At 36.3% G+C, this 20,262-nt stretch overlaps 1 protein-coding gene and 1 pseudogene across 1 annotated transcript; both read right to left on the bottom strand.

The window, feature by feature from the left end:
* Nucleotides 1-1,489: 1,489 nt before the first annotated feature.
* Nucleotides 1,490-13,603, bottom strand: LOC103933963 (annotated as a pseudogene).
* LOC108865439 (ubiquitin C-terminal hydrolase 12-like) lies at nt 13,298-18,289 on the bottom strand. Its single transcript, XM_048570522.1, has 19 exons — nt 18,167-18,289; nt 17,891-17,929; nt 17,688-17,807; nt 17,474-17,596; nt 17,011-17,088; nt 16,806-16,894; nt 16,620-16,728; nt 16,399-16,467; nt 16,173-16,283; nt 15,929-15,984; nt 15,648-15,825; nt 15,459-15,560; nt 15,310-15,381; nt 14,867-14,932; nt 14,612-14,677; nt 14,315-14,407; nt 14,107-14,223; nt 13,912-13,986; nt 13,298-13,772 (listed from the first exon to the last, which is right to left on the bottom strand). Exons 1-19 carry the CDS (start codon nt 18,194-18,196, stop codon nt 13,662-13,664), a joined length of 1,704 nt encoding a protein of 567 aa, XP_048426479.1. The 5' UTR covers nt 18,197-18,289; the 3' UTR covers nt 13,298-13,661.
* Between the last annotated feature and the right edge of the window lie 1,973 nt (nt 18,290-20,262).

The following is a 20,262-nucleotide window of genomic DNA, read 5'->3' as shown; positions in this document are numbered from 1 at the left end:
CCCAAATTCAATCGTTTTAGTAGAGTTTGACTGAAGGTACCATTTGTGTGATTAGGTGCGATTCATAGTAGTGATTCCGTTATTCCTGTTGGGTACGGTTTGCACCAACGGTGTAGGTGAGTGGACCCCTTCTAAAAATGCATGTTTTAATGGCAGAAATGCATACATAGAAAAGCATGATTTCACAATTATGTTTTACGAAACGCTTTGAGATAACATGCTTACTGAGCCTAGTTTGAATTATTACTATTTTTCCTATAACCCATGTTCTTCTAGAATATCTGATGGATGACGATATGATATTTATAACATGTTTAGAACACCTCTTTATAGTATAGATGATGAATGACTTTATACTATGAAGTTGATCTTCAATATATGTATGTTAACTGGTTTTATACTTACCTAGTGGTCCTTTTCGCTACGGGACGTAGGGATAGATCCGGTCCGTCCCAGGCAACGGTTTGGTGTTGGCATAGGGCCTGGAGTGTGTTTCCTCTGGCTATTTAGCACAGGGACGGGGAGCCGGCATGGGGCTTGAAGTTTATTTTCCTCTGACTGTCTGCTCAGAGACGGGAAGCCGACATGGGGCCTGAAGAGTTATCGGACATTCACTAGTGTTTATTATTTTTGCAAATTATGATTTGAGACATTGCACAACATGTTAGATTTCGGAAAAACCTATGTTTAGCATTATAATTGTGTTTTCATAAAACCTGGGGGTTAGTACGTTGATAACTGTTTTATTATGTATATATATCAACCTGGTCCACTCATGTTTGTTTTGCGCCCCCTTCAAGACCTATGAACGAGGAATACGATCTGAGCTACTAGGCATTCCCCTACCAGTGATATTGTGCTATATTCGCTCCGTTTCGCCATCTATTGTAATAGCACTTCTCTATCTTAGTTTCTGCTTGTACTCGGTGATAGACTTATGCTCTGGACATGTCATGTATTTACCTAATTTCAATACTTAGAAGTTGAACTTTTATTTGTGTAATTAGCCCCTATTGCATATTTTAGCTTATTTTTTGAGCTTTTGTTTAAATTAAATGGCTTTCGTCACCCTTCGGGTGTCGGCCAGCACGTGACCATCTCGATGTCTCTAGGACCTCGGGGTCAGGGCGTGTCACTCTGCCAATTCCTTCTGCCATGAGGTAGATCAGTCGCTACTCCTTCGCAAGAAAGAGTTGGTTAGACAATGTGTGATTGTTAAACAAAGATTGGCTTTTTAGCAAGACATAGACAAAGCCAAAAACACAAATTTTTTGGGAGTAAGCAAACGATGAGGGGTAGGAGCATAAACGAAAAATACCCATCAACACCAACGTTTGGTGGTTCAAGTGGTAAGGAGATTGTTCCCCGTAAGCAAGGTCTCGAGTTCAAGCCTTGTGAATGGAGAAGCCAGAATTGGAAGAGCTTACCTCCTGAATGGGCTCCGACATGGCTCAAGGGTTTAAAATATTGGACTTTAAAAAAAAACCAACTAGGCAATCCCATAAACATAGTTTGGATTGGCTCGCAGGCATAACATGAAAGAAAGGGGTACATGAGTTGCGATAGACCATAGATACACCTGAAATCGTCTGGAAACAATATCAGAATCCTGCAGGTACTGTGGACGACCAAGTCGCAAGAATGCAAACTTCCTCTGCACAACGAGAGGGAAATCGACAAGGAAGCAAAATAAACGATCATTTATACTAGTAAGGAACACTTCTTTCCTCTACTGACCCCATCCCAATGAATATAAGGTGGGGGGTCAAGTGCCCTGGAGATGCAATTTCTTTTGTATCCTTATTTTAACTTCAGCTAAAGTTTCCCCTTCACGGACGACCAACAAGAAAGGTTCCCCAAAATTTTGTACTTACTGTAAAATGTACAAATAATAAGAATATAAGACCGATTCGAAAAATCACAGTATTTGGGTAAAACCATCTTTAACAGTAATCAAATAGTTTACTTCTACCATCTGGTTCAATACGGCGACTTTCGTGAAGTGGAAAACATGAATCAAGCGATCATAGAGACCCAATGGTTTCTCTTCTTCTGGAATCTGATACACAAGGGAAAAAAAAAACAGACTGCCACATGAAGAACACTGGTACAATGAGTCCAATTCAATCCTACACAGTAGAAGGGATGTTGATCCGAAAAAGGAAAACAAACAAATTGCAAATCTTGCGCATAAAACTATATAAAAAAATTCAACAGAATAAAACTAGTAACTCTTTAAAATATAACTAAATAAAGAAGAGGGGGCAAAGGAACTTGCCTCCTTCGCACGCAAACTTCGATACTGGTAATTAATATTCTCAATTTTGCTCACTGTTTGGGAAGATCTAAAAAACAACACGAGGAATTCTGAGTGCTACATCAGACAAAATTACTTAAGTCCTATACAGTAGAAGGGATTCTGACACAATGAGATCCTTGGGAAAAATAAGCAAAAGCATCATGATACCTAACCGGCATCACAAATGGGGCAGGCTACAATCACTTAAGACCAGAATGAAATAAAAAAAGCTAAAATGCCGATACAGCAGGCATACAAGTCGTAATTACCTTGTATATCTTGTGATCGAGAACCTCAAGCGGTCGTAGTTCTGCATTTGGATGAGACCGCTTTACCTGTTTCAGGTACACCATACATTGAAAAAGATCCATAATACTGTTTAAGAGGCGCTGATAACAATTGCTACCAATTTTTTTCAAGTTATGATCACCAGTGCAAGTTGAGTGCAATCCGTTATTGGCAACTATAAAGGACAGAAAGTACAAAAACCAGTAGAAGGGAGGGAGAAGAGTAGTTTTCAATCAATTAAAGGCTCTGCAGCGCTAACGTAATGTATGAAAGCATCATTAGCTTTCCTGAACAAAAAATGAAAAACAAAAACACACAGAGGACTTCTCATACAATTGGCAGAAACTTTTAGATGGGAAGTCATGGATAATACATGGAATGCAAAGATAGAGAGAAATCCACCTTCCTATTAAGTACATTAATCACATCCCCAATAGTGCTCTGTTTGGCCAATATAATACTGTAAATCCCCACCTGTAAACAAATTACACAAGATTATGATGTGCACAATCGTCCATAAGCAGAAGAAGCCGACCAAATATTTCACACGGACCTCATCTTTTGTAGCAGGATGAAAAGAAACTTTTAGATGTTTCAGGCACTGCAATTCTGGCAGGGTGATTTCCAAGACTTCATGGTACAAAATATCAGAGCTCTGTCAAATTCAAAGCATAATTAGTACCCGCACCACATGATGCTTATGAGAGAGAGTTAAACAACAGAGAAGATCAACACAATGTACTTACTTGATCGTAATGAGTTAACATTTCTGTTCAATGCTCGACTCCCTGACATTTGATTGGTTCGGCCCTAGGTTGTTGAGAATACAGTTATCTGCAGTGAGTTTGTTTTACATCCTTCCGCAATTTCAAGTAGAGTTGATTTCTGAAAACATATAATGTCCCCATCTTCAATCTGGAAAAGAAAGCAACAGACCTATGAAAGCTTAAAACTTAAATCTTATTGCAAGCGTGCAATATAGCAACAATTACCAGGCTCGACTCGAAAGAGGTCATCTTGTCAAGGTCTCCACACATGACAGAATGCTCAAACTTTAATTCCTGAATGTAGGGCAAACACATACATAAGTGTATGTATAAGAATGCTGCAGCAAAGTATGCATCAAATTATAAACTTACATGTACATTCTAATGTGCGTATATATTAAATTAAGACACAGCTGATGCTACAAAATTAATGTGAAACTCATCTCATAAATTTCAAGTTCTTCATCACGGGAAAAACCAGCAAGTTGATTCAACTTTGTTAAAATCTCTACTGGCTGAGCAGAAAGAGCCATACCGCAGTTACAGTTTCTCAGGTTCATAAAGCTTAAAGAAAAGCAGGATATCTTCCTTGGTTTTGTCAGGCGGAGGAATGGGGCGTATATTGTGGAGAACTTATACAAGCAGAAAATATAAGAAATCATGGTTTCCATAAAGCACTTGGAACTACAATAAGCCTCAAAACACGGGTCATAACAAGAATATAGTAAGACTGGAGTACCGGTCCAAACTCTACTTCCAAAAAGAACTTTAGCTCCGCACTGTGCTGACTTGATACCCCTCTTAAGTTGTCATTAGCTCTTCTTGACACTGATGTACAGCTAAAAGACAATCAACCATTTCAAAATTTGAGATCAAATGTTTATCACTGCCCATCAACCATTTTTTACAATAATAACTTCATTTAAAATGCCTCATCCAATACTGGAAACAAAATGATTATCGAAATATGCATTAACAACTTTTTACATTCCAATGTCACAAGAGAAATTGACAGTTATGAGCATACATCATTTCTTCATCAACGTGAAAACTTCAGTGTCGGACCTAAAGTAAAAATTCAGACACAATGAGAAGTATGAATCACAAAAGGAACAAGAAGCAGTGCCTCCAAGTTTATGCTTGAATAGAAAATTCTTTCAAGGGTAGGAATTGTGAAGTACATACTGATTGTGATTCTTCCTGAAATGTCAGTGGTCGACTGGGGCGATATGTGTGGTTTTGTCTCTTGGCCCAAATCCAGAAACGCTGAAACTGCACTGGTATGCCAAACTCTTTTGCAATCTCCTCCTGTTAGCTATTTCCAAATTAGGATTCTAATAATTAATAAAACAGAATTCATAACTATTTGCCCTCAAAATCTCCCATAAGCCCAAAAATGGAGCAAGGGATAAAGACAAAATGCACAAAAGCCAGCCTGTACTAGTGTACCTTGAAATTATTGAAGGTTGTTTCTTTGTGAATATGGAATTTATGAACTTTGTCATGATCAACAAGGTCAAAATATACATCCCTTCCAATTTGTTCCGCCAGGTCCTCATCTCGAACAACCTCAAAATATAAATAAATTTGGCTATTATTTTTTTAGGTACACCAACTACCTGTAGTAGCACATTTGAATATTCTGAACAGGCATAAACTAGAAATCTTTACCTTAATAACAGTATAGAGGTGTGCCTGTGCCTTATACCTCCTTTTTTACTCTCTCTCTTCTTGTTCTTTTTTCAACCTTATCTGAAATGAAACACAGAATGGCAGTTCGATCTCTTAGTTGGACGCTGCAATAAGAACTTAAGCTTGATGTTCCATTACCCTTAGATGTTCAGCCATGTCTTTCTCATCCACGTTACATATTGTTTTGTCCTTATCTCAAAATATGGAAGACGGTTACTCAAATCTGCTTTTGCATCTGCCCGTATATCCACAAGCATGAATGCATTTGAGTATTTTGTAAATTTGAAAGAAGTATTATTGAAGCCAGGATTGGTCCGTGGCAACTGGTGGAAAGAAAACAACAATAGGTCAATTGACAATTCAGTAACTTTAAATTAAGGAGAGTTATAGCAGTTGGGATACAGCCAAAACTAAACCACCTCTTCCTCACCACCATACTGCTCTTCTAAAGCCCTCTTCACATCCACTTTTGTCACATGTTCATCATCAAACTTTTACCTAAAACAAGCGAGGAGAAAGTACATCAACTGACAAGTTATCAACATATATGAAATGCAGGCACGACAGCACTCATAGTCATCCATAAAATCCAAATAAAGTAATACTTGAAAAAATGCCTATAACAGAACAGGTGCTTTCTTTACGGTTGTCAGGTAAACCGAGTAATGGTGAGAAACAGAGATCCCAACAAACACAACTCATTTGAATCAGAAAGATAAAAATATATATACGTTAAAGAAATAATAATAAGAAGAAGCAAAGTAAAAGAGCAGTGTTGTAAATGTATGTGTGTGTGCATGAGCATGTGTTTATCTGTATGTGAGATACAATTACTGAGAGACTTGATTCCAGGAGTTCCATACCACTGGTCGGAGAGGGTTGGCCTTGTGAAGACAAGTAACGTCCATTATGCACCCCACCACTATGAACCAAGACACTGCAACAGTAAATAATTATCACAGTAAGTAACCAGTTACATAGTAAAATCTATGAAGCTGCGCGTTACATGAAGAGCACCAAACAAGCAGATGCAAAAGCAGATTTGAGTAACCGTCTTTCATACATTTCATTAGGATTTTTCTTTAATGCTACTGTTATGGTTGGATAGCTATGAAGAGTGTAAAGGTTGCGAACGCTGTGATCTGATTCAGGTGATATACTTTCCATTCTCCCTGTCAAGGTCAAGTTCAAGAGGAAATTCAAAGCGAACATTTATCTGCAAAAAACAATAATACAATATTGTCACCATGATAACTAATTTTCTTTCCATATAAGAAATGTCATTATCGCACTGAACAGACAATTGTTGCCCAAGAGTTATCGTTAGGATAGTTTATATAAATTCAAATAAATAAATAAATGCACTGGATTGAGAAAGTTCAACTAAACTGGTGGCGAAAAAGAAAGTTAACGATGCAGACTTTTTTGGAAAAATAAAAAATAAAAAATAACACAATACAATTAAGGTTTTACCATGCAATAATGAAGCAAAATTAAAATCAAAGTAAGATTGAAAAGCATTAGGTAAGCTCAAGTCCTTCACGTGGACATACAAAAATTTTAAAGAAACAATTTTTATATGCTACAATTTGGTTTTCGACTACGAAGCTTAACCTTAGTACTAAAATGTTACATTTTCAATGCTCCATGTAATAAAGCTCAGACGAAGTTGAAGCAGGAAGATGAGCTTCCAGTACAATTGTACAAACCTTAACCAGTGTCCCGCATAAAATCACACTCAAACCGCTTCAGGAAGGGACTTGATGGAAAGAAAAAACTAAGGACGGCATCTGATCATAACTTAAAATATAACGTTCCCTCCTCCTCTTGTATTGTATTTGTACCCTCCACAACAGTTCCCTGGACCCACAGAACAATTATCAGAATGAAAATGAAACACAAAACTAATGGAAAAAAAACCGAAATATTCCCATACCTTCATTTTATCTCCAAGTTTTTCGCTAAGAACAATATTAAGTTCCTGCGCGTCATTTTTCACAAACAAACCATTTGTATCCCATCCGAAAGACTCTGTCAATTCTTTGGTTGCAACACTGCTTTCACTGTATCCAAGTTTATAGAATAGACGTTGTAGTGCCAAAGGGATGCTTCCTGAAGGCATGTCATTCGCAGTTGTTGGCATATGACGCGCAGCCTGGTAAGTAACTCCAAAATTAAGATCGTGCATATAAAATTTGAAAGAGAATTCATGTTTAGCTTACAATAACAACAGTTGCTGCCTGATTCTTGAGCCCAATATAATATGACCAATAATCAGGAACTTCACTGACAGCAACCTCAGCTTCAATCACAACTGTTTGGTTCACCAGGTACCCCCTACCAGGGTCAAAAAGATCACCAAGAGGCATGAATGATGTGAATCCCCATTCACTTTCTCTTGCATTGAACTGGTGTTCTGTTTCTGCAACATCATACAGTAAGTTTTATAATATGGTTAAAGTTTTTTAGGTTATGCTTACATCGTTACAGTCATTTCAAATTAATGTTTTACAGCATACCACGCCAATTTTCACAAGGTCGACAGTCCAACCTCAAGCTCATCCCTTACTAAATGAAACCCTTGATTTAATATGCTCAGCCTTTCCATCACCTAAAATTCAATCTGCCCATAATTGTTTAATTGCACACTGTATCCAAGTAAATTCTTCCTATATTTGACATCTAGACACCTATAGAAGGACTAATCTATTGTTTTTCAATTAAGTTCTAACATCTGTTGGTGCGTTTTACTCCATAATTTTTCTTTTCCTTCTTTATCAAACTTCAAAAGTTCCAAACAAAATCACCATTGGGCACATGGCCAGGCTATGGAGCTGGTGCCATCGGCCAAGATGTTAGAAAGAAAGGGGTGGAAGAATTATTTTTGTAGTTTTGATATTTCAAGAAGTAAAATTGGAATTAAAATCCTCATAATAAACAATATTAGGGTGATTACTTAGAATGATTACGTTCAAATGGCATCACCCAAGGACTATGAAGTTGAAACCAGAGTACATTAACTCCAACAATAATGATTTCTAACTGAAACCCTTGGGTGTACATGACTACCCAACGACAACCAATGCTCTTATTGAACAAAAGAGAAAACAGAAAACGACGATCAAGCAAAAGCAGAAACTTAAATGCTAAAAGGAAACGAGACAAATAAAGGAATATAAAGCTCAAACGATACTTCCTGAATGTAGCACAAAAGCGGATATAATTAGTTTTTAAGGACGCTATACCGAAGAATGTATCAAATAGTAATAACAGGCATACATACATGATACATTATGCATATGTGTGCACAGCTGATGCTCAAAAAATTAATGTGAAACAGACCTCACAAAGGTCAATCTCTTCCTCTGGAGCAAAATCAGCCAGTTGATTTAGTTTTGCTAAAATTTCTATTGGCTTGCTAAACTCTTCACAAAAAGCCTACGAACAAAACTGGTAACACAAAAGAAACTTAAATCAGCAAATGTGAACCGGAAGCAGATAGTATAAAACCCAGCAGAATGATCCAGAAGTACTGTAGTTTTTGTTTCTCAGGTTCATAAAGCTTAAAGAAAAGCATGATATCTTCCTTGGTTTTACGAGGGGGAGGAATAGGACATAGATCCTGGAGCATTTTATAGGGGCAATAAAATTGTTAGAAAATATCTCTTTCGAAATTGTAATAAGCCTCGGACCAGGGGACACAACAATAGATAAGAGAGAATTACCGGCCAAATTCTACTTCCAAAAACAAATTTAGGTAGCCATTGTGAAATTTATCTGATACCCCTCTCAATTGTTCAACCTAAAAATCACAAGGGGTCGTCACTAGCTTGCAAGAATTACATCGACCAATTGTGAAGTGCACACGTCAACCACGCTGTGCTGTGCACTTCCAAACGCTATCAATCATTTCAAAATATGATATCAAATTTTATCAGTGACCAACACATTTTTTTCTTGTTAAATAACTTCATTTAAAACACCACAGAGGTGTTTCCCATGAACACTTTTAGGGGAGTGAGAGAGAGAGAGAGAGAGAGGATATATGTGTGTGTGTGTGTGTGTGTGTATCTTGAGAGAGGATATATGTGTATGTATATATATATATATATATATGTATCTTCTTCTATCCAGCATTTGTCCAAGAGGCAACGAAGCAAACGTTTGCCATTAAAACAAGGTGGGAAAAAGTAAGAGGCGAGAAACAATAAGAATTATAAGCTCACAAAGGAACAACAAATAAATTAGAGATAAAACAGATTCATTAGGAGCCGACTTCCAAGTTTAAATGCCCTATAACTGTGAAAATCTTATAAAAAGTTATTAAGTGTAAAATAAATACAGATTGTGATTCTTCCTTGGGTGTCAATGGTCGACAAGGGCGATATGTTTTAGTTTTTTCCCTTAACCCAAAACCAGAAGCGCTGAAATTGCACTGGTATGCCAAACTCTTTTGCAACTTCCTCCTGTGAACCATTTCAAAATTAGAATTCTAATAGTAATAACAACTGAATTCAGAAATCTGAGGTACTACTGTTTGTACCTTGAACTGCCAAAAGAGCGTCTGTTTTTCAGTAGGAAAACTACGAATTTTGTCATGGTCCAAAAGGTCAAAATATATATCCTTTCCAATCTGTTTTTCCAGGTCCACGCCTTGAGAAACTTGACCATATAGATATCAAGTAGGTGATTGGTGTGAGGAATGAGTAATTTAGAGTGCTATTTATACACACATTAGTAAAGATATTTACTACAAATTACTTTTCTACATCTCCAGACCTACAAAGACGGTAGTAAGTCAAGAGGTAAAAGACAAAAAGAATGGTCCATCCCAAAAACAAATTGCAGACAGTGATGGTTCAACTTCATCCCCAAAGAAACGTCAGGCACATATATAGTTATAATCGATCTACTTAATTAGTTTTAAAAATCATTTTTCACAAGAGAATTGAAATATTGATTGACAAACTATCCTGAGATCGAAGGATTTATTTGTTTCATTTTTCAGTGGAGATTAGTTCATCATCATGAAACATTTTAATTAAAATTAATTCCTTGAACATAAGAAGTGTTTGTCTCTCATTTTGTTGGCAAGGCATCCATTGCACAAGCTAAGAGTAATAGACGCAATGGATAGAAAGTTGAGTAGTGGAACAACTCTCATGACTCTATCCATATAGATATCAAGTAGGTGATTGGTGTGAGGAATGAGTAATTTAGAGTGCTATTTATACACACATTAGTAAAAATATTTACTACAAATTACTTTTCTACATCCCCAGACCTACAAAGACGGTAGTAAGTCAAGAGGTAAAAGACAAAAAGAATGGTCCATCCCAAAAACAAATTGCAGACAGTGATGGTTCAACTTCATCCCCAAAGAAACGTCAGGCACATATATAGCAATAATCGATCTACTTAATTAGTTTTAAAAATCATTTTTCCCAAGAGAATTGAAATATTGATTGACAAACTATCCTGAGATCGAAGGATTTATTTGTTTCATTTTTCAGTGGAGATTAGTTCATCATCATGAAACATTTTAATTAAAATTAATTCCTTGAACATAAGAAGTGTTTGTCTCTCATTTTGTTGGCATGGCACATTCAGGTTTCCATTGCACAAGCTAAGAGTAATAGACGCAATGCATAGAAAGTTGAGTAGTGGAACAACTCTCATGACTCTATCCATATAGATATCAAGTATGTGATTGGTGTGAGGAATGAGTAATTTAGAGTGCTATTTATACACACATTAGTAAAGATATTTACTACAAATTACTTTTCTACATCTTCAGACCTACAAAGACGGTAGTAAGTCAAGAAGTAAAAGACAAAAAGGATGGTCCATCCCCAAAACAAATTGTAGACAGTGATGGTTCAACTTCATCCCCAAAGAAACGTCAGGCACATATATAGCAATAATCGATCTACTTAATTAGTTTTAAAAATCATTTTTCACAAGAGAATTGAAATATTGATTGACAAACTATCTTGAGATCGAAGGATTTATTTGTTTCATTTTTCAGTGGAGATTAGTTCATCATCATGAAATATTTTAATTAAAATTAATTCCTTGTGCATCGAAAATAAAATAATATAAACTTCATCACTTTTCATGATTCATCTCTTTTAAATTTGAGCGGTGGACAATGTTCTTCCATAACTTATAGATCATTCGTGGTTCTTCCATTCAAAATTTGCCACGTTCGACCACTTTTATACAACTGGAATTGAATCTCAATTTCACTCTTGATAAATAAAAAAAATGAAAATTTAAAAGGAAACAAAAGCCTAGATGCCTTTGCGCCTCCTTCCACGGCAAAGCCCCACCCAGTTTCCGCCATGGCTGCTGCTCCATAATTTTCTGATGATTTCCTTAGTAGCACTTCTAAACACGCAATGCTATGTACAAGAAGTCTTCACCTTAATAAGAGTATAACAGTCCACTTGTGCCTTGTATCTCCTTGTGTCTTCCTTCTCTTCTTCTTCGTTCTTCAACTTTATGGTCCTGATCTGAAATTAAAAAAATGTCAATTCAGTGACTTCAGTCTCTTAGTTGTACACTTGAATACAGAACTTATGCTCGATGTAGCATTAACTAGACGTATAGACAACCTCAGCTTCAACGAAGATGGTATCATTCACCAGATAACCCCTACTAGGATCATAAAGCTCGATGAGAGGCATGAAGGAGGTGAATCCAAGGTTACTTTCCCTTGTACTGAACTGGTGGTGTATTTCTGAAACTCCATGTAAAGAATCAGGAATCGAGGTTTAGAAAATACTCAAAAATTGAACAAAACTTGATCGATACTAGACCACAAAAACATTGTTTGGTAATTAGGCATTAAAATTGTAAGAACCTTGAACAGAGCTAGGGCGATTCTATTTGAACCCAAGAATTTCTTTGTTTCTACTACAATTTTCTGTTAGTGATCTACACTTGTATCCCCTAATTTTCTCTTACCTTTTCAAACCCTTTAATTACTTGGCTACGGTACATGCATTTACTTAATACATCCACTTATATATGCAACCAAAAATAGAGAATATCATATCTAACAGTTAGATGACGAATAAGCATCAAAACTTCAGTAAGGCAGCTGCCTTTCTTGCTTTGATTTTTGAAGGGGTAAAATTGCAAGTAAAGATTTCAAAGAAAAATTTAAAACTGATAAAGAAGTATACCCACAATCTGCAGCAAGTAGCAACTAAGTAGATGGAAAACCAGCCCACATTGTTGCTTCCCTTTGGAAATATTAGTATCCTCCTGATCAAACAAACCAAAGCAATTCAAAATCCAATCAACCAAGAAGAAAAGTAAACCAACTTCAGTTTCGTAAGTCGAATTTCTTGTAGGATCCTCCAATTGTGCGTCTACCAGCACACCGAATACCATTTATTTTGTTAACGATAGTATTGATAAGGCTTCATCTACTTCTACATAGTTATCTGATGTATATAAGAGGATTTGTATTTGTAGTTAGAGTCTTAGTTTTATATGGCTAGGGTTCTCTTTGAAAATATATATACATGTAAACTCAATGGATGAAAGTATCTAGAATTCATTTTCTAGATATTTCAAAAACCCTAAAGAAAATGTGATAAGTTCCACTCTAATCATCATACGCCATTGTTACCCTGAACTATACTAAGGACAGGGAATGATTTGGGCTCAGTAAACAATGAGTTGAAGAAGAAAACTCTATCCATAACTGCAATCCACTACTATTTTTTAAGAAATTCAAATTGTTGAGAATGACTCCCACTTTTAGGTGACATGACACACGATAGACTTGCATCACAACCTGGTCACTTGGACAGTTAATAGGTGACACAACACAAACTGTATAATTTAGCTAAACTTCATAGGCCATTTATGATAAAAACTGAATAGCAACCCCTAGAACGAGCCACCGGTTCAAGTATAAGATCCTATCATTACCGCCAAGATATCCAACTAGTAGTCATAACTACTCGATTGCAAGAGCAAAGCTCGACCCATCCACCACGTTGGTTTTTACTTCATTAATTTATAAAATCTTGGATTTTTTACTTCGAAGTCTAGCTCCAATTCCTTCTGCTATGAGGTAGATCGGCCACTACTTCTCCACAAGGAAGTGTTGGTTAGACAATGTGTGGTTCTTAAACAAAGATCCGCTTTTAGAAGGGCACAGATTAAGCCAAAAACACTATTTTTTTGGAGTTACCAAACGAGGAGGGGTAGGAGTGTAAACGAAAAACACCCATCAGCACAATCTTCCTTCCCATTCAGACTCGAGCAATGTGAGGAAACAAGCTACCTGAATTTCTTACGACGTGTTCATACAAACTTTTGGGCCAAGAAAGGGCTTATTCACAAAAGCAAATATTTCTAAAAATTAAAAGTACTTCTTCAGTGCATCTTGTAGGACGGCCCAGGTTCCAACAGAGCCACACTTTTGTAATGTCAATGTAGTCTGCCTCACAATCAAGTTTTCAGATTTTAAGGAGCTATCTGCGAACCTCTGCTTAAGAGGTTCCATTTCATCCACCGCAGTTTCTAGATCCGCCATTGCCTCTGCTCATTCTGCCTTTACTCGGGCCAGTTCAGCCTCGAGTTCTGTAGCGCTTTTAGCAGCTTGTACTTGAACCTACTTGATTTGCTGCGTGAGCCCTCTTAGGAGCATTATCAGAGTGCTCCAACCCAAGGTACTGCTCCCATGCACCATAAACATTTCTGCTCTGAAGAAAACAAAATTTCAAATGTTGGAAGTTAAAAAAGAAATCCACCTAGGTAATACCCATAAACATGGTTTAGATTGGCCTGCAGACGTAATATAAAACAAAGGGGGACATGAGTTGCGATAGACCGTAGATTCACCTGAAATCGTCGGGAAACAATATCAGAATCCTGCAGGTACTCTGGACCACCAAGTGACACGACTGCAAACTTCCACTGCACAACAAATGGGGAAATCGACAAGGAAGCAAAATAAATGATCATTTATACTAGCGAAGGAACACTCTTTTCCTCTAGTGACCCCATCCCAATGAATATAAGGCATGGGTCAAGTACCTTTGAGAACTCCTCATCCAGGACTTGCAATTTCTTTTGTATCCTTTTTTTAACTTTAGCTAAAGTTTCCCCTTCATGGATAACGAATAGGAAAGGTTCCCCAAAATTGTGTACTTCCTGTAAATTGTACAAATAATAAGAATATAAGACCAATTCGAAAAATCAACAGTATTTGGGCGAAACCTCTAACAGTAGTCAAATAGTTTACTTCTACCATCTGGTTCAATACAGTGACTTTCGTGAAGTGGTAAACATGAATCAAGCGACGATAGCGATCCAAGTTTTTCTCTTCTTTTGGAATCTGATACACAAGAAAAAAAAGAGAAAAAAGACAGCCGCATGAATCCAATTCAATCCCATACAGTAGAAGGGATGTTGATCCAGAAAGGGAAAACAAACAGAATTACGAATCTTGCCCATAAAGCTATATAAAAATTTTCAACAGAGTTAAACCAGAAACTCTTCAAAATAAAACTAATAAAGAAGAGGGGGAAAAGGGACTGGCCTCCTCTGCACGCAAAGTCCAGTACTGGTCATTAATATTCTCCATTTTCTCACTGTATGGGAAGATCTGAAAAAGAACACAAGGAATTATGAGGGATTCATATACAATATAAGGGATTCATATACAATAAGTTCCTGAAAATATAAAAGCATCATGATACCAAATCAGCATCACAAAAGGGGCATGCTACAATCACTTCAGACCAGAAAAAAATTGCTAACATGCTGATACATCAGGCATACCAGCAGTAATTACCTTGTAGATCTTGTGATAAAAAATCTCAAGCAGTCGCAGTTCTGCATTTGGATGAGACAGCTCTACCTGTTTCAGGTACACCACACATTGAGAAAGATCCATTATAAGAAAACTGTTTAAGAGGCGGTGATAACAAATTCTACCACTTTTGTCAAGTAATGACCACCACTGCAAGTTGAGTGTAATCCATTATTGGCAAACTATAAACGACAGAAAGCACAAAAACCAGTCGAAGGGAGGGAAAAAGAGTAGTTTTCAATTAAAGGTCAAATATTTTTTACAAGCTCTGCAGCGCTAAGGTAATGTATTATAGCATCATTAGCATTCCTGAACAAACAATGAAAACAAAAAACACACAGAGGACTTCTCATACGATTGGCAGAAACTTTTAGATGGGAAGTGATGCATAATACATGGAATGCATAGATAGAGAGAAACTTGACCTTCGTTTTAAGTACATTAATCAGATCCCCAACAGTGCTCTGTTTCGGCAATCTAATACTGTGAATCCCCACCTGTAACAAATTACACAAGATTATGATGTGCACAATCGTTCATAAGCATAAGATGCCGACCAAATATTCACACGGACCTCATATTTTGTAGCATGAAGAAAAGCAATTTTTAGAGTTTTTAGCCTTTCCAATTCTGGCAGGGGAATGTCCAAGACTTCATAGTACAAAATATCTGAGCTCTACAGAAGGAAAAGCATAATTAGTACCCCGGGCCACGACACAGGACGCTTATGAGAGCAGAGGAAGCTCCGTACGATGCCACTTACTTGGTTGTAATGAGTTAACATTTCTTTTAAATGCTCTACTCCCTGATATTTTATTGGCTGGGGCTGAGGTTGTTGAGAATGGCAGTTATGTGCAGTGAGTCTGATTTTGGTGGGATTTTCCAATCCAATGTGGTGAGCTAATTTCTCCACCACATCATCGTAAGTGTGTAGCTTTGACCTAGAAAACAACAAATTAAAAAAAAAGCAGTTATAGCATTAGCACCAAATAATAAAACAAAGATGGACAGTCCAACTATGAGGGACAATGATTAAGTACTAACAATTCTAAACAAAAATCCTCCTCCATCGGTTTCTCCAAAGAATGGAAATGAACAACCTGTATAGCATCAAATCATTCAATATCGTTTGGTTTAACATTTAACAAAATACAATTATAAAAATAAAATAAAATAAAATAAAAAACACTGACAACAAAGTAAAAGGAGGTTAAAAACCACTAATGGAATAATGAAATCTAATTTCAACTAAAACAGAAAAGGAAAAAAAAAAATCCACAGCCTGTACCCGGCGATCGAGCACATAGTCCAAAAATGAAGGAACATCAGGGTATTTACATCCTTCGTCTATTTCAAGCAGAGTAGATTTCTGAAAGCATATAGTGTCCCCATCTCCAATCTGGAAAAGCAAAGCAACAGATTAACTACCCACAAACCTATAAAAGAGTAAAACTTAAATCTTATAGCGGACACATATTTACAACATACCAAGCATGCAATATAGCAACAATTACCTGGCTCAACCAAAACGAGAACATCTTATCAAGGTGTTCGCACATGACAACAGGCTCAAACTTTATTTCCTGAATGTAGGACAAACACATACATTAGTTTTTGTAGAAGAATGGTACAGCGAAGCATGCATCAAATTTTAAACTTACATATACATTCTACATGTACGTATATATATTAAGTTAAGGACACAGCTGATGCTACAAAATTAATGTGAAACAACCTCATAAATTTCAAGTTCTTCATCAAGGGGAAAACCAGCAAATTGATTCAACTTTGCTAAAATATCTACTGGCCTTGAAGAACTCTTCACGAAAAGCCTGCCAACAAAACTGGAAACAGAAAAGAAACTTAAATCAGCAAACATGAGTCAAAAGAGAACTATTCGGCTGAGCAGAAAGAGCCATACCGTAGTTCTTGTTTCTCAGGTTCATAAAGCTTTAAAAAAAGCAGGATATCTTCATTGGTTTTTTCAGGAGGAGGAATAGGACGTAGATTCTGGAGAGTTTATACAAGCAAGAAAATGTAAGAAATGATGTCTTTCATAAAGCAATTGGAACCACAATAAGCCTCAAAACACAGGTCATAACAAGAATATAGTAAGACTGGATTACCGGCCCAAATTCTACTTCCAAAAACAACTTTAGCTCCTTATTGTGCATTTTATTTGATACCTCTCTACATTGTCCAACCTGTAAAACACAAGGGGTCATCATTAGCTCTTCTTGGCACCAATGTCCAGCTTAAACACTATCAATCATTTCAAAATCTGAGAGAAAATGTTTATCACCGCCCATCAACCTTTTTTGTACTATAATAACTTCATTTAAAATGCCTCGTCCAACACTGGAAGCATAATGAGCATCGGAATATGCATTAAGAACTTTTTAAAATCCAATTTTGCAAGAGAAATTGACAGTTATAAGTTATAACCGTACATCATTAGTTCATAAACTTGAAAACTTCAGAGTCGGACGCAGCAAAGCAAAAATTCAGACAAAATGAGAATTATGAATTACGAAGGAACAAGGAGCAGTGCCTCCGAGTTTAAGGGGGCTTAATCAGTGAAGTACATACTGATTGTGATTCTTCCCCAGGTGTCAATGGTCGATGGGGGCGACAGGTGTGGTTTTGTCTCTTGGCCCAAATCCAGAAACGCTGAAACCGCACAGGTATGCCAAACTCTTTTGCAACCTCCTCCTGTTAGCCATTTCCAAATTAGAAATTCTAATAATTAATAAAACAGAATTCATAATTGTTTGCCCTCAAAAGTTAGCCTGTACCAGTGTACCTTGAAAAGATTAAAGGGCATTTGTTCGTGAATACGGAATTTACGAACTTTGTCATGATCAACAAGGTCAAAATATATATCCCTTCCAATTTGTTCTGCCAGGTCCTCATCTCGAACAGCCTAAACATACCAATAAACACCAAATGACTGTACTAGCTCATCCGAACAAGCAATGGTGAAAACAGGATACTAGAAAGCTTTACCCTTATAATAGTGTAGTGGAGTGCTTTGTGCCCTTGCTGCTGGAAAGACAAACGGAATCAGAGCTCTGATCGACAAAAAACCTAACCCAGTAACCCTAATCTACTGAATTATAACCCAAGCAAATCAACTTCTGTAAACAGGTGAATTTTCAAAATTCTAGCAGGCTTGAAAATGCCGGATAGAACAAGGAATCCTAGGCGATCAAAAACGAAGAATGAAGCAGAAATTTAATGAAAAAACGAGACAGAAAAAGTAGAGGACGAGTCGGTACGTACAGCTGACGTTGGAGGAGTATTGATCGCCATTGCTGTTGAGCAGTAAGCAGTCGTATCGGTGGAGCTGAGAGACGAATGAAACAGTGAAAGAAGGAGAGGCGGGCGAGAGGAAGTGTTAGAGGAGTCTTTGTCAAAGTCAACTGTATTAGGATTTGACGTTGTAATCTCGTCATGATTGTATTTACTGTATAAAATGAGATACTTGTACACCAAGTAAATGCATTGTATAAATATAAGCATTTGTATATTTAGCACCTCCTCATTTTTAATGAAGATAATATCGTTTATTAAAAAAAAAATTATTTGAACCCATATTTTGTATCTCAACACCCAACTTAGTTTTTATATCCACATTGTATTTGATTGATCTGTTATTATCTCTTTACACCTAATGTTATTTCCAAAACCGTCCTTACTTATCAAAACTCAACTCAATCAAACTTCTTTTTACACCCAACTCAATCTACTTAAAAATAAAAAATAAAACCCTAACCAGTCCATCATCTCCATGGAGCAAAACCCCTCCTTTCTCTCTTTAAAAAAATCCTTCCATCTACCATGGTTGTCATTCTACACCCCCATTCACTCCTCTGTAGTCATCGAAACCTCCTCCTCTTCCTTTTCTTCATCATTTGACATCTCTAAATTTCTAGGGCACTAATTAGCTTAATAATTGGTATGTGTTCAATCGATTGGTTCAATTTTTACGTATTGATTCCTTTTTCTTTTCAAATAAATGAGCTTCTGGTTAGAGTGTTTAATGAGTTTGGTATGTTTCAATTAAATGAGAATCTTCTAGACTCTATATTCTTATCTGTGGTAGAAAAATAGGTACGTCCATGATAACTTTTGGTGGATCAATGAATACTATTAACCGTGGATTTTTTTTTTTTTTTTTTTTGTCGAAACCATGGATATTTATTAGATACAAAAGTTGCAGACAACAATTCACATTACATTGAACTGTGGCTAAAAAGTATATCATCTTTGCACCTTTTAAAGGCGAACTCATATCTAAGCAGTTTTAATTGTGGAGCAAAACTTCAGGAATTGATCTAACCTAGATGTGTAATTGAGTTTATGCATTTTAATGATTAAACTGATAAATATTTCAACCACATATGGATTTAATATCATAGTATCTTTTAGCCTCTATATGCCACAAAAGTTGCGGACAAAAATTTACAATACATAGAATTGTGGTAAAAAAATATATTACCTTTGCACGTTTTATAAGTGAACTCATGGGTAAGCAATTTTTATTGTTGACCAAAATTTCAGGAATTGATCTAACTTGAATGTATAATTGAGCTTATGCATTTTAATGATTAAATTCATGAATATCTCGACCGCATATGAATTTAATATCGTAGTGTCTTTTAGCCTCTATATTGTTATCTGTGGCAAAAAATAGGTACCTCCATGAGAAAATTTTGTAGATCGATGAATATTTTCAATCTAGATATTTATTAGATACCATAAATTATAAGTCTATTCGCGAAAGTCTAAATCAATGCCACATACAATATTTGTTAAGATATATTTAGGGAACTATTATTAGCACTCCAAAAATCTCATTCTACACTTTGGACAAGTGTATTTTTCTTTCTAATTATAGAAAATTTGAAGTGACAAATGAGATTTTTGGAGTGCTAATAAAAATTTTCTATATTTATATACATTTTATTTTAGTTTGGAAGTTGACTTCCTTTTTTTTTCTTCTTTCTTTATCAAGTTGGGGTATCACTGACTGTGACCATGTGCAACTAGTTGTTGATTCGTTTTGAATAATCAACATTATTTCTTACAATGTCTTGGGCGTATGAATAACAGAAAGAAAACGGTCATGATACAAACTGAATATGAGTAGTACTAATTAATAAGCAAATTGTGCATGATGTTTACTTATAACCAAGCGGCATGAAAGGACAAATGTGTATGTTTCATGTATGACTTGGAATAGTATTAGTAAAGTCACGTAGGCCAATCAACTTGTTGGCAAGTGACCCTTTACCACAGTAGTGAAAAAATGTTGTGTTTTTGCATGACGGCGTGGGTTCGAATTCTATTAGTGACCCTTTACCGCCAAGATATCC

This window comes from the organism of the source record quoted next, unplaced genomic scaffold (assembly GCF_019419815.1).
Source record: "Pyrus x bretschneideri cultivar Hongxiangsu unplaced genomic scaffold, Pyrus_bretschneideri_v1 Contig53, whole genome shotgun sequence".
NCBI classification, from domain to species: domain Eukaryota; kingdom Viridiplantae; phylum Streptophyta; class Magnoliopsida; order Rosales; family Rosaceae; genus Pyrus; species Pyrus x bretschneideri.
The sequence above is the reverse complement of the archived record's forward strand: the minus strand, read 5'-3'. Positions and strand labels throughout refer to the sequence as shown.